General features: G+C 41.2%; 1 protein-coding gene across 2 annotated transcripts in view; it reads left to right on the top strand.

Moving 5' to 3' along the window:
* DEPDC1B (DEP domain containing 1B) overlaps positions 1-13,734 on the top strand; it is a 51,274-nt gene that overhangs the window by 3,640 nt on the left and 33,900 nt on the right. For both annotated transcript variants that reach the window (XM_036409686.2, XM_036409688.2), the window contains exon 2: positions 3,540-3,805. In XM_036409686.2, the coding sequence (XP_036265579.1) occupies positions 3,540-3,805 (266 nt within the window). The remainder of the gene's footprint in view (positions 1-3,539; positions 3,806-13,734) is intronic.

Here is a 13,734-nt window from a genome sequence, read left to right as displayed (position 1 = left end):
ATAGCCAATTTCTTTTTAAGTGAGAATTCCTGATTCGTCAGTGATAACACTTCACAGATGCTTACCCCCTATTGTGAAATATATAAAAGTTTCTCTGAACAAAATTCAATTGTGCCTTAAAGCTTTCATCCAGTAAATCATAAAGCTTGTGGTGGTTTTTTCTCTACTTTCCTCCTCCCACTCCCACCACTTTCCCCTTCTCCCAATTTCTCCTTCAACCTAATCTTAAAGAAAATCTTTGGAAAATCTATTAGCAACCGAAGAGCAGGCCTTTACTTGCTCCTGTTATGGCACATTATACTTTCTCAAACCACATACAGCTCCATTTTCTAAAGCACCAACAAGTCTTATCTGAAAATATCATTTTATAGACTAGGTAAATTTGCCAAAAATCAAATGACAGACTTATAAGTCAATTCATGATGAATATGGGACCTAATTAGCAACTTATTCATCACAACTAAAATAGCTTTCATTTTTGTAACTCAGATATAAATAGTTAATTATTTTAAGAGAAATGATGAGAAAGAAAATTGCTTTTACTGAAAATTGCTTTTGTTGAACCTTTCTTTGAACTTAATTTTGAGTTATTTGTATCATCTGATGCTACTGGTGAACTTGAAAAGACTTAACAGCTGTCATTGAATCTGAGCGCTAGAATGCCCTCCAAAGATTGCTTGGTTAAATCCCCTTATTTGACTAAGACCTAAAGGGATGAGTGGACTTGTTCAAGTTCACACTGCTAGTAATGGCAAGAATAATTAGATCTAGAATTTTGTTCTCTCTGAGTTCCTGCCCAGGTGCTATACTATTGTACAGTATTATAGTAGTTCTATAATAATGATATTGATACTAAGAAGGAAGGAAATGGGATAAATATTCTGGAAGAAAGAACAGGAAGCACATTTCAACCCTTAGTGTTGTATTTTATAGTTTAACTCATGATGTTAAGCAAAAACAGTTCTGTTGTATGACTATTTTTTAGATTAGGGGACTGAATAAATAAGTAAAACAAATGGTTTTTAAATCAAAACAAATCTGTCCTCTTTGCTATAAAGATTATTTCTTCAAATATAGCATGTTATAAGAAAATCATATTCTCAAGCTCTATCTTGTACTTTGTTGACATAGGATATTTTCTTCCTAAATGTAAGTGAGGTTTTGTTCAGTTTCACTCAGTGGATAGAACATCTGCCTATGGACTAAAGGGTCCCGGCTTCAATTCCAGTCAAGGGCATGTACCTTGGTTGCTATCTCCTCCCTGCTCCCAGGCCCCCAATCGATGTGTTTCTCTCACATCGATGCTCTGTCTTTCCCTCTCTCTTCCACTCTTTCTAAAAATCAATGGAAAAATATCCTTGGGTGAGGATTAAAAAAAAATGTAAATGGTGAATTAAAGATGATTATTTTTTTCTATTGGCAGAGTAGCCAAATAACCATCTCATATAATAAAGAGATAATATGCTAATTAGCTGAATGACCTTCCAGAATGACCATCCAGAATGACCAGTTGGCAGGGCTGAGAGGCCATGAGGGCTTTGAGGGCTGAGCCCCTTGCATGGATTTCGTGCACTGGGCCTCTAGTTTAATTATATTTGGAAATAAGTGGATACAGAAGCCACACTCCTCACTGGGTTTTGAAAATTCTAGGTGAAACACTGGATTGAGTAAATATAAATTATAATAAGTGCCATTCAAAATAAAAATAAATAAATTCTAAATTCTTTTTAAAAGTTCCCTATTTAAAAAGAGATATGCACCTTTGACAAGGATATCTTATAAAATTTGTAGTGTGAAATGAAAGGCAGCTATCAGAGAACACATAAAAATTCAGTCAGAATTCCAACAGATTTTTTTTTTTCTGAGCGGGATTGCATGTTGAAAGCTCATACACAGAGTAAAAGAGGAAGAATTCAAAATAATTTTTAAGGACTATAGGCACCTTGACCTATCAGAGATTTAAACTTAATATTAATTAACTGTAATTACAAGAGTATAGTATTGTACAGGAATGACACATATCAGTGAGATAGAAAAGAGTTTAGAATCAGAAAAGGTAACTTAACATTTTAATTCAGTTAGAAAATGATGGCATGATTGGCTCTCCATTTGAAAGAGAATAAAGTTAGGGCTCTCCTACCTCACATCATAAAGAATTTCAGTTAAAGTTTCAAATCTATATAATAGAGGGTATGCAAATTAGCCAGGACACCATAACATCATGACCAACAGCAGGGACCTGAGGCTGCATGGCTCCTGGCCAGGGCGAGCGACCTCAGGCCATGCCCCCTGCCCTATGGGGCTTGATGGAGGATCTCAGGCCACGCCCCTCACCCCAGCACCAGGCTGGGAGAACTCAGGCGGCACCCACTGCCTGGAGCCGGGCAGGGGGACCTCTGGCCATGCCCCCTACCTTAGCGCCGGGCTGGGGGACCTGAGGCTGTGCCCCCTGTATAGAGGGGTCTGATGGGTGGGGTGGGCCGGGTCCAATGGGGATGGGGCCAGCTGGGTCTGGGTCCTTTGCATTTTCGAAGCACGTGCGGGTGGTGGGCGAGGACTTGACTCTGGGTCCCACGGTGTGCCCCAGTCTCTGACAGGAGGGAGATCTTCATATACATTTTACTAATTTTCTTTCATCTCTGACACTTCAGAGAGAAAAGGCAAATAGCAATATTAAAAATTTTCTCTAATTAATTCCCTTTTAAATGTATCTTTTTTTATTTTATTGATTTTTTACAGAGAGGAAGGGAGAGAGATAAGAGAACTAGAAACGTCAATGAGAGAGAAACATCGACCAGCTGCCTCTTGCACACCCTCTACTGGGGATGTGCCCGCAACCAATGTACATGCCCCTGACCAGAATCAAACCTGGGACCTTTCAGTCTGCAGACCGATGCTCTACCACTGAGCCAAACCGGTTTCGGCTAATTAATTTCCTTTTAATGTGCATGAATTTTGTGCAGTGGGCCACTACTATTTAAATCACTCTATGATATTAAAAGAAAAATTTAATAAATATTTTTAATATCTCAGACTGGGGAAGCTTTCTAAGTAAACCCTGTAACCATAGAGAAAAAAAATTGTATTGTTTCCTTAGAACAACAAAATTAACAACAAAACCTTCCCAAAGCTAGAGACCATATAATGCCTTTCATGGAATAAACACTAAACAATTGCTGAGTGAGGTAAAGTCATATGAAACATAGGATTCAAGAAGTGAATTAAGCATATTGTTTTCAGTTTAATATTATTTTTTATCATATGTTTCTTATTAATGTAAAAATGTATTAAATTCATATTATAGGACAACTTGATGGCAATATCTCCAGTAATTATTTATTGAATAAATTCATTTTAAAAATTTACTTTTTCTTTAGAGTGTGAAGCTTATAAATTTATAAATTTCAAGACTTTGTCTGTTATTTAGACAGCCTCTTAAATGGAAAAATTGCATTTGTTGTCTGAAATATTTTGAATGCAATAATCTGGAAAAAAAGATCAATTGGTTACTAAATGCCTTTCTCTCTTTTTTCTCCCAGTGGAACGAAACCATTGAGCTTTTTCGCACTCGGATGCCATTACGGAAACATCGCTGTCGTTTCAAAAGTTACGAACGTTGCTTCACAGCGGCTGAAGCTGTGGACTGGCTGCATGACCTGCTCAGGTGCAATCAGAACTTTGGCCCCGAAGTGACCCGCAAACAAACGGTGCAGCTGCTAAAAAAGTTCCTGAAGAATCATGTTATCGAAGACATCAAGGGCAAATGGGGTCAGGAAGATTTTGAAGACAACGGTCACTTATACAGGTAACAGCAACCAGTAAACTGTGAAGGGGAGGAGTATGGGGAGGATGAACGGATCTGTCAGAGTCAGAAACTTGCTCATGTGAAGGAATTTATCTTGTCCCTTGGAGAGCTGCCTCTCCTGTGGTTTGTTAAGTGTAGACCTGAGTGAGTTGTTATAATAAAACCGATTGGAATGTTTTCTGACTCCATAGAGCATCCCATAGCAGTCTTTTGCTGTGGTGACTTTTAGTAAGGAAATCTTTCCATGCCTGTAAGGATGCCTACCTTAGCTTAGTACTTGTTCTAGGGGATCTGAAAAGGTTAAACAGTAGCTCTGGGTCAGCCTTTGTGAACAATGTGAAGGTACATATTCAAGGGATCTAGTGGCCGAGTGAGTCTGATCAGTAAGCAGAACTCAGGGCTCATGTGAAGAATTATTCTAGCATTCCCTCATGTCTCAGATTAACCCTGGCAATGCATGTCTGCTTTTCTTCAGACATTTTTTGCTTGTTTCAGTGCTTTCTTATGATCGGACACTTAACTACCAGATAATCTCTTTGCTTGTACTTCCATGCCTACTACTCACTAGGCTGTTACTGCTGGATGTGGAAGGGCTCTCTACCTAAGATTCAGGGGATGGGAGAAGACTAAAGAGGGAATGAAGTCACACCAGTTCAGAAAAGAATTGTTGTGTTATCTACAGAGAGGCTTACCAAAGTGCTAAGAAACTGTGAGGGGTTTTTAAAAATGGAGAATATGGATTCTTAACTGCTTTATTTTACAACATCAAAATAAGGAATTGATTCTTCATCTATTTGCAAATCTAATCTTCCTCTAGCTCCTAATCTCCCTTGTCTGCTTTCATTATAATTTGGCTGTAGTGCCATTCACCCTTGAGCAGCACTGGAAATGGAGCAGTGAGGGCAGCCTGTCCCAGAAACTAAGGAATCCTCTTACAACACGGTTATTGAGGGCATTTGGAGGCCGCTGGGACACCTGGCTTGAGTAGAGAAAACCTGACTTTTTCAAACCTCAACAATTTCTTTGGCTTCTTTTATACTAGCTACTGAGAAAGGCTGACGAGCAAGGAGAGGGTGCCAAGGCTGAGACCAGACTTTGCTGTTTGTTTAGAATCTAATTTCATCAGCAATCTTCAGCTTCTACTAGTAGATATCAAGTTGTCATCTGGGCAGTTAGTTGTTTCTCCAACTGGCAGTTATTTCTGACTTGCTGATCCAACTTTTAATTAGGATCGTGTGTGATGTTAGCCTATTCGGCGATCATAATGCTCTAGCCCTGGTTCCACATGCTGCACTTTACTGGGGATTCTTCAGTGGTTATTTTTCTTGGGGAAACTCTAATTGCTTGTACCCCATCAATATTTAGCCAGCACTCTGCTAAAAGATTCTATGGGTGAGCAACTTCCAATCTGTTCTCTTGGGCACCTCTCATTGAGTTCCATGAGTTACTGAGAGTCATCCAAACTAAAATAGAATTGTGCTCTACAAGCTGACCACCCAGCACTGACTGTGAGAGTCACATGTCCCCTTTAATTTGAAGACTTCCTTATGTTTCCCCTTTAAAAAACAGTGTGCACAGATTAAATTCATCCATGAAATAATGATCCAGTTTTTCTTATAGAATATTTGAGTCATAAGGGAGCAGTATTTTCTTTTATTATTTACCAACTGAGTGGCTGGGAGACATGAGGTTGTGCCCCCTTCCCGGCATGGGGGTGGGGCCAGCTGGGTCTGGATTTTGCCTAATGGGGTGTGAGAAGGTGGGCGGGGACTTGATTCTGGGTCCTGCAGTGGGCCCCTGACTCTGACAGAAGGAAGGTTTTCATATATATTTTACTAATTTTCTTTCATTTTTGATACTTATATTATAGAAAAAGGGCAAATAGCAATCCTATCTAATAAAAGAGTAATATGCAAATTAACCATCACTCTGCTATACCACCAGCCACACCCATCAGCCAATCAGGAGTGAGTATGTAAAATTAACCCAACCAAGATGGCTGCAGCCAGAGAAAGAGCAGAAGGGAGGCTTGGGTTTCCCTGACGATGAAGGAAGCCAAGCTTTCTGCACACCCTGGCCGGCCTCTGCTTAAGGCTACAAAGTTTCAATTATAGAAGATAAATAAATCCCCATAAAAATGGCATCAGCCATGGAGCTGGAGAAAGCAGGAGGCTAGGGTTGCCCCCAGCCATGGAGGAAGCCAAGCTTCTGCAGCCCTGGCCTGCTTTGGCCTCTGCTAAGGCTATAAAGTTTCAATTATAGGAGATAAATAAATCCCAACAGAAATGGTTGCCACCACAGAGCAAGCAGAAGGCTTGGCACCGCTCCTGGCTACAAAATTTCAATTGTAGAAGATAAATAAAACTCAGATACCAGGGCCTCTGCTTGGGTCACTGGGGGCATGGCTGGCCTGAAAACCAACACAGGTCCCTTACCCAGGCCGCTTCACGCCCCATGGGAACCCCCACCCTGATCCAGGACACCCTTCAGGGAAAACAAGCTGGCCCCCACCCATGCACCAGGCCTCTATCCTATCTAATAAAAGAGTAATATGCAGATTGACCATCACTCCAACACACAAGATGACTGCCCCCATGTGGACACAAGATGGCCTCCACAAGATGGCCAGCAGGGGAGAGCAGTTGGGGAGAGACCAGGCCTGTAAGGGAGGGCAGTTGGGGGTGATCAAGCCTGCAGGGGAGGGCAGTTAGGAGTGACCAGGCCAGCAGAGGAGGGAAGTTGGGGGCGAACAGGCTGGCAGGGGAGCAATTAGACATTAATCAGGTTGGCAGGGATCAATCAGGCTGGCAGGGGAATGGTTAGGGGTTGATCAGGCTAGCAGGCAGAAGCAGTTAGTGGCAATTAGGAAGGCAGGCAGGTGAGCATTTGGGAGCCAGCAGTCTTGGATTGTGAGAGGGACACCCCCCCCACTCCACCCCCATGCATGAATTTTGTGCACCAGGCCTCTAGTATTAAAACAGTTCATTTCATTAATTTCTTTTTAATATGCATGAATTTCATCCACCAGGACACTAGTGGATTATATAAAAATAGAAGTCTGTAATATGATAGTTGCTTGTTTTGGGCTATTTAATGAGGAAAGTATTTGGCCTAGTGTATGTAGATTTTTAGCCTACACCTGACCTTTGACCTGCTCTCACTACTAATGCTGGTTTCATGAGTACTGAGAACCCAGAAGGTGTTCATGGTTTGCAGAGGGCATTCACTTGCTCAGATGTAGTGGTTTGGAGCTAATGTGTAGGGAGCCATTTTCTTTTTATTCTCCTTTCTCTGTTCCCCTTTCTCTTTCCATCTCTCCATGCGTTACTCTCATCCTCCTTTCTTTTTCCTTTTCGTTTCCTCCTACTTCATTTTTTTATTCTCCTTTCTGTTCCTTTCTCTCATATTTACATTTTTTTCTGGCCTATTTCCAAAATACTGATCCTAATTTGAAACTAAAAATTTTTATGTAGATGCTGTCAACTTTGTTGAATACTGTTACTTTCACAGTTCTTAAAAAAAAATAACAAAGGAATCATGCTACCCAGTTTTAAGACTATTGTACATAAAGCCACAGAAATGAAGACTGTGGTCTTGTGAAAAGATAGACATAGGTCAGTGGAACAGAAGAGCCCAGAAACACACACAAATATGGCCACGTGATTTTTGACGAAGGTGTAAGAATAATTTAAATGGAAAAGAGTATTCTTTTCAGTAAATAGTGTTGGAGCACTTGGATATCTAGCCTCTCTATGCAAGAAAGTGAGCCTTAACCTAAATCTCAGACTTTACACAAAAAATTCAAAATGAATCATAGATTTAAATGAAAAACTACAAAAGTTTTAATTAAGCAGGAGAAAATCTTTATGCCCTTTATGTTCTTAAACATGATATCAAAAGTGTGATTTATAAAAGAAAACATAATAAATTGGTCTTAATAAAAATTAAAATCTTTTGCTCTATGAAAGATACCAATAAGAGGATCAGAAGACAAGCTAAAGATGGGGAGAAAATATTTGCAAGCTACATAAATAACATATCAAAAATATAAAGAACTAGCTCTGGCTGTTATGGCTCAGTTGGTTGAGTGTCATCCCATGCACCCAGAGGTCACTGGTTGATTCTTGGTCAGGGCACGTGCCCAGGTTGCAGCTTGATCCCCAATAGGGGGCATGCAGGAGGCAGCCAACCCATAGTTTTCATTCAGTTATGTTTCTCTATCCTCCTCTCTCTTCCTTCCTCCCTCTCTCTCTCTCTCTCTCTCTCTCTCTCTCTCTCTCTCTCTCTCAAATCTATGTAAAACTCAGTAGTAAGAAAACTAACAACCCAATTAAAAAATGAATTAAAACACTTTACTTGATCAGATACTTTACCAAAGATAACCAGATAGCAGATAAATATTTGAGAAAATGTTTAATATAGTTAGCATTGGGGAAATGCAAATTAAAACCATGACAAGATACCACTACATATCTATTAGAACTGCTACAATAAAAATACTGACAATCTTAAGAGCTAGTGAGAATGCTGAGCAGTTGGAAATCTCCTTTATTGCTGGTGGAAGCCTACATTGGTAGTCACTCTATAAAACAGTTTGGCAGGGCTACACTATGACTCAGTATTCCTGCTCTGGGGCATTTACTCTAGAAAAAGGAAAACATGTTCACACAAAAACTTGTACATTAATATTTATAGCAGCTCTATTAATAATCGCCACTAGCTGAAAATAGCCCATATGTGCTGCAGTGGATGAATGGCTAAACTGCATATTTGTACAATGGGATGTTATTATCTGTTGGGGGTGGGCAGTGGGGGTGTTCAGCAGGAGGCTGTCACTATGAAGTCAGCGCAGGAAGGAGTTTTTTTGAGAGGGGGAATAATGGAACTGTTCTGTTTCCTGATTGTGGTGATTATACAAATGTTCTAAAATTAATAGAAATTTACATCCATACACAAAAGTCTATTTTACTATATGCTAATAACATTTTTTTTAATGCTGGGATTTGAAAAGCCCTATTTTCACCTCTAGTGAAAAAAAATCTGAATTTACATTGTTTTAGGTATTTGGCCCTTTATTCATTTTCAGTGATCTGGGAAAAGTTCTTTGTAACTACCCTGTAGATCTTTTGAAGGGTACTGTTTTAGGAACTTCACCTTCAAGTTAATGCACTATTGGCTCCCTCTAGTGGACATCTTTTGTTTTAATAGTAATACTCAGAATGTGTGCCTGTGACTTTTGTTTTTCTTTTTTTTAATCCTCACCCTGGAGAGAGAGAGAGAGAGAGAGAGAGAGAGAGAGAGAGAGAGAGAGAGAGAGAGAGAGAGAGAGAGAGAGATTGATTGGTTGTCTCGTATATGAGTCCCAACCAGGGACCTTAAACTTTCTGGTGTGTGGGATGAAACTCCAACCACTGAGCTGTGAGTTTGTTTTTATTCATTTCCTCAAGCCTCAGCTTCTTGTCCTTTAATAGTTAGATAAGTTCCTTAGGCTTGCTAGGCATCAGTGTTTTTATCTATAAAAATACAAGGTTGAACTAGACCTTTAATACATTTTTAAATTTCAATCTTTAATAATTTCAAATATTGAGTACATAATCATGTTTTTCTTTTTTAATAATTCTTTATTGTTGAAAGTATTACATATGCTCCCTTCCCCCCCCCCCCCCCACATTAACACCCTTCAGCCTGCCCTCGCTCCTTCACTTCACTGCCCCATTGCCTGTGTCCATGGGCCATGCATATATGCATACAAGGTCCTTGGTTGATTATATCCCACCCACCCACCCACCCACCCTCCCCCACCTTCCCTCTGAGATTTTGCACTCTGTTCCATAATCACATGTTTTTTTTAATCCAAGGCATTGAAGGTGACAAAAAAAGAAATAAAACATGATTCTTTTCCTCCCTAGCTTTGCAGTCTCTTGTGGTAGAGTATATATATGTGATAAAGATAAGTAGCAGAACTAAGGCTATTTAACCTGTAACAAACAACAAATCTGTGGTGCTACACTGGTAGTCCTTGGAATGGCACATTTTTTTTTGTTTGACTGGTGTAATGTTTTGGTCATAAAATTTTGTCTATATGATTTTTATTTTTCATATTTTGTGGAGGTAATACTTCCATGTGGGCCATTAGTGTACAATAAAAAGTCTCGCCTGATTGGCATGGCTCAGTGGTTGAAACTTGACCTGTGAACCAGGAGGTCATGGTTTGATTCTCAGTGAGGGCACATTCCTGGGTTGCAGGCCTGATTCCCAGTGTGCAGCATGCAAAAGGCAGCAGATAAATGATTTTTTCTCATCATTGACGTTTCTATTCTCTCCCTCTCCCTTCCTCTCTGAAATCAATAAAAATACATTTCTTAAAAAAAGTCTCCCTTCCAGCTCTCTTCTCCAGCCATCCAATTCCCTTTCCCAGAGGCACTTAGTGCTATTAGCTTCTAACTCATTGTTTTAAAAAATTATGAACCTGAAAGTTTTTAGGTGGGGCAAACCCATTTCCATTGCCACACTTCCCACCATCTCCCTACATCTTACCAAGATGATGTTTGGCCAGTGCAGGGATTGTGCCTGTGACCTACTCGGTGTGTACTGGAGTGTTTTGAGACCTCATGAGGAGGAGGGGAAAACTTCAACCTGAGTCCTGAGAATGGCGTAGGACATGAATAATAAGGGAAAGGAAGAGAGATGATATTTCAGGTGACAAGAGTGGCAAGACTGAGGTTCTCAGAAATGAATGTCAGCTTTACTGGGAGAAGAAGTCTGCCAGCATGTCATCATAAGTGAGGTTACAGTATGTATAACAACATATTACCTGTTATTATGCAGGGAGTGTTGTGAGGTAAGGTTGTGAAAGAATTTGTTTTTATCTGTGTCCCCCACACCCAGCACAGTGCTTTGTTTTATTGAGAAAGAAGTTCAAAGATTAGTAAGTGAAGAGTTTCCTTTATACTGGGAAGGAATTGAGCAATAATCACCGCACCTCTATTCCTGAGTAAAAGTGACTCAGTCATTTCCCACATCAGGTGAGCTATGGTTAAGTGTAACACGAGCTCAGTAATATAAGGGCTATACCAAGTACAGTTCGAATCCCAGTTCTGAAGTTACTGCTACCCATGTGATCTTAGGCAAATTGCTTACTCTCTGAACCACTGTGTCCTCATCTACAGAGTAAGGATGTTAACATTTCGGTCTTGATTGGTATATGGTCTCATTAGACCAGGGCACAGCAAACTTGTTCTGTGAAGGGCCAGATAGTAAATGCTTGTGGGTCAGACAACCGCTTGACTGCTGTTGTAGGCTGACAGCAGCCAGAGCACATGTAAAGGATTCCGCATGACTGTGTTCCAATAAAACATACAAAAGCAAATGGTGGGATTTGCCTGCAGGTCATGGTTTTTTACTCCTGCACTAGACTTTCTTGAGGACAGGAACTGGTATAAATTCTTTTTTTTTTTTTTTTTTTTTTTTTTTTTAAGATATTTTTATTGATTCAGAGAGGAGAGGGAGAGAGAGATAGAAAATCAGTCATGAGAGAGAATCATTGATCGGCTGCTACCTGCATGCCCCACACTGGGGATCGACCCTGCAACTGAGGCATATGCCATGACCAGGAATCGAACTGTGACATCCTGGTTCATAGGTCAATACTCAATCACTGAGCTCCGCTGGCCGGGCTGGTATTAATTCTTGTATCCCTGTTACCTACTGGTATCTGATATGTAGTAGGCACTTACATTGTTGGAAGTGAAGTCATCACACACAGATGAGTATTACTAGAAGATTCTGTTAGTTCAGGCCCTCTGAGAACAGAAGAAGATGCCACAATGGACCTAGGGAATGCAAGTGATTTAATGCTTGCGTTCTGGGCCACCAGAAAGGATAAAGGGAAAAGGAGCAGGAATTGTGGTGAGCCTTCAGCTTGTGATGCAGGCCTGACCTCTGTGAAACAGAGAGGGAAAGGATTGGGCAAGAAGGGCCTCAGGCCACAGGGTGCAGTTCTGAGAGAGTCAGGCCAGGCTGATGGGGAGTCCTGGGGCAGAGGTTGCCTGCTAGAGGTGTTCCTGTGTCGTCTTTAGGATTGGTCCGGCTCCAGGACCCCCCACTGTGCTCACTTACGTGCTGGAAGCTTCCTGGGAAAAGCCTGACAGATATAGCAGCCAGAGACTGGTATCTGAAGGGAGACATGGGCTGTGTACCTCCATGACCAGCACAGTCCATCTCTTGTGCTGCCCAGAGCTGCTTCTCCACACATGCTCATGGGGCTCTTTCTGAGGTGAAGTCTAGGAAATGGAGAATACTAGGAAGAATACGGTCCCTAACACTGCAGCTGGCTTCCTGGCTACAGCTGGTGCTCATCTTCTCCACTCCCCATTGTAAATTTCCCCACCCTCACCTATCACCTTGGCAGGTTTGGGTTTGCTTACTGGTCGTGTGACCCAAAAGTTCATTTCTGAGAGTAGGAACCCTTGATAGCCATGCACTTCTTAGGCTGGTGTTTTTCACATGCCCATTCGAAAGCTGCCACAGGTGCTCCTGTGTGGATGGGTTGGAGAAGCCGCCCTCTTTCTGCTGGTCAGGATCCGTTACTGCTGCTGGGTTAGTGATTCCTCCTCTTGCCCGCTGCTCCCTGCTTAAGGAGACCAACGTGCCCTATTATGTTTCCTGATCTGAGAACTCTCTAGTGAACAGGACCTCTAGTTGTGGGAATGGGTCACTGGGAGGGATGGTGAATAAGGCTATTCCTGCTCTGCCCCATGGTTTTTGGCCATTTATTCGTATGAATATAAGACACTGCATCATATAGAGTCCTGTATTCCAGCTTGTCTCCAGTACAACACTGTGTTGATTACAGTGGGTTTATAACAAATCTTGAAATCTGGTAGTGTGTCTTCCAACTTTGTTCTTTTTCAAAATTGTTTTGGCTCTTTTGTAATTTTGCCTTTTTATATAAATTTAGAATCACCTTGCTTATTTCTACAAAAATTTCTGTTGAGATTTGAGTGAAATTGTGTGGAACATGTAAATCATGCAGAGATTTGACAAATTAACAAAACTGAGTCTTCTAAATCATGAACATGGTATTTTTCTCAGTTTATTTAGGTTTTAAATTTCCCAGCAGTGTTTTTTTAAGACTCTACACAAGTTTTGTTAGATTTAGATTTAAGTAGTTCATAGGTTTTGGTGCTATTGTAAATGCTATTTCCCTGTAAGTCATATTTCTCCCCTCCTTAAAAATACTCATTTGATCCTTTATTTGTAATGGAATCTTTATTCACTTGGAGTAAGGAATAAAGAATAATTTCTGAGCTGGGAACTCAAAGGTTTCCTTAGTTTGACAACTAATTATTTCTCACCTCTCCTCCTCCTCCTCCTCCTTCTCTTTGCACAGGTGGGAGGTGGGGTCCCTTTGGGTGGCCTGTAGGGATCAGGCCCCAGCTCATTCCCCTAGGCTAGCAGCCCGGCAGCCCCGCCTGGTACCCCATTGTTGCCTGGCGCCACCCCCTCACCTACTCCACCATCCTGCCTGTGGGGGCTATTGGCAGGGCAATTTCCACCCTCTCCCCCCCACACCTGCCTTGGCTTGGTGCTGCCTGTTCACATGCTCCACCATTCTGCTGCAGTCCTGCTCTTGTGGGGACCCATTGGAATTGGCAGCGCCTCCACTGCCACCCTCTGCCAGAGCCTAGTTGCCAATGCCCACCATGTCTCATGCTGCCCCCGGGTGGTCAGCACACTTCATAGCAAGCAGTCGAATTCCTGGTCTAACAATTTGTATATTAGGCTTTTATTATAAAGTTATTTTTTGCAGTCAATGGAGGTAGCAGTAGGAAACCTGAGTTTTTTTGTTGGATGATAACTGTGGTCAGTAGTACCTTTTCTAGCCTCAGTGTACAAATGTGGAGTCTGTACTAGATCATTTCTAAGGA

This window comes from Pipistrellus kuhlii, unplaced genomic scaffold, assembly GCF_014108245.1.
Source record: "Pipistrellus kuhlii isolate mPipKuh1 unplaced genomic scaffold, mPipKuh1.p scaffold_m20_p_4, whole genome shotgun sequence".
In the NCBI taxonomy this organism is placed as follows: Eukaryota; Metazoa; Chordata; class Mammalia; order Chiroptera; family Vespertilionidae; genus Pipistrellus; species Pipistrellus kuhlii.
This window is presented reverse-complemented; position numbering and strand designations above follow the sequence as displayed.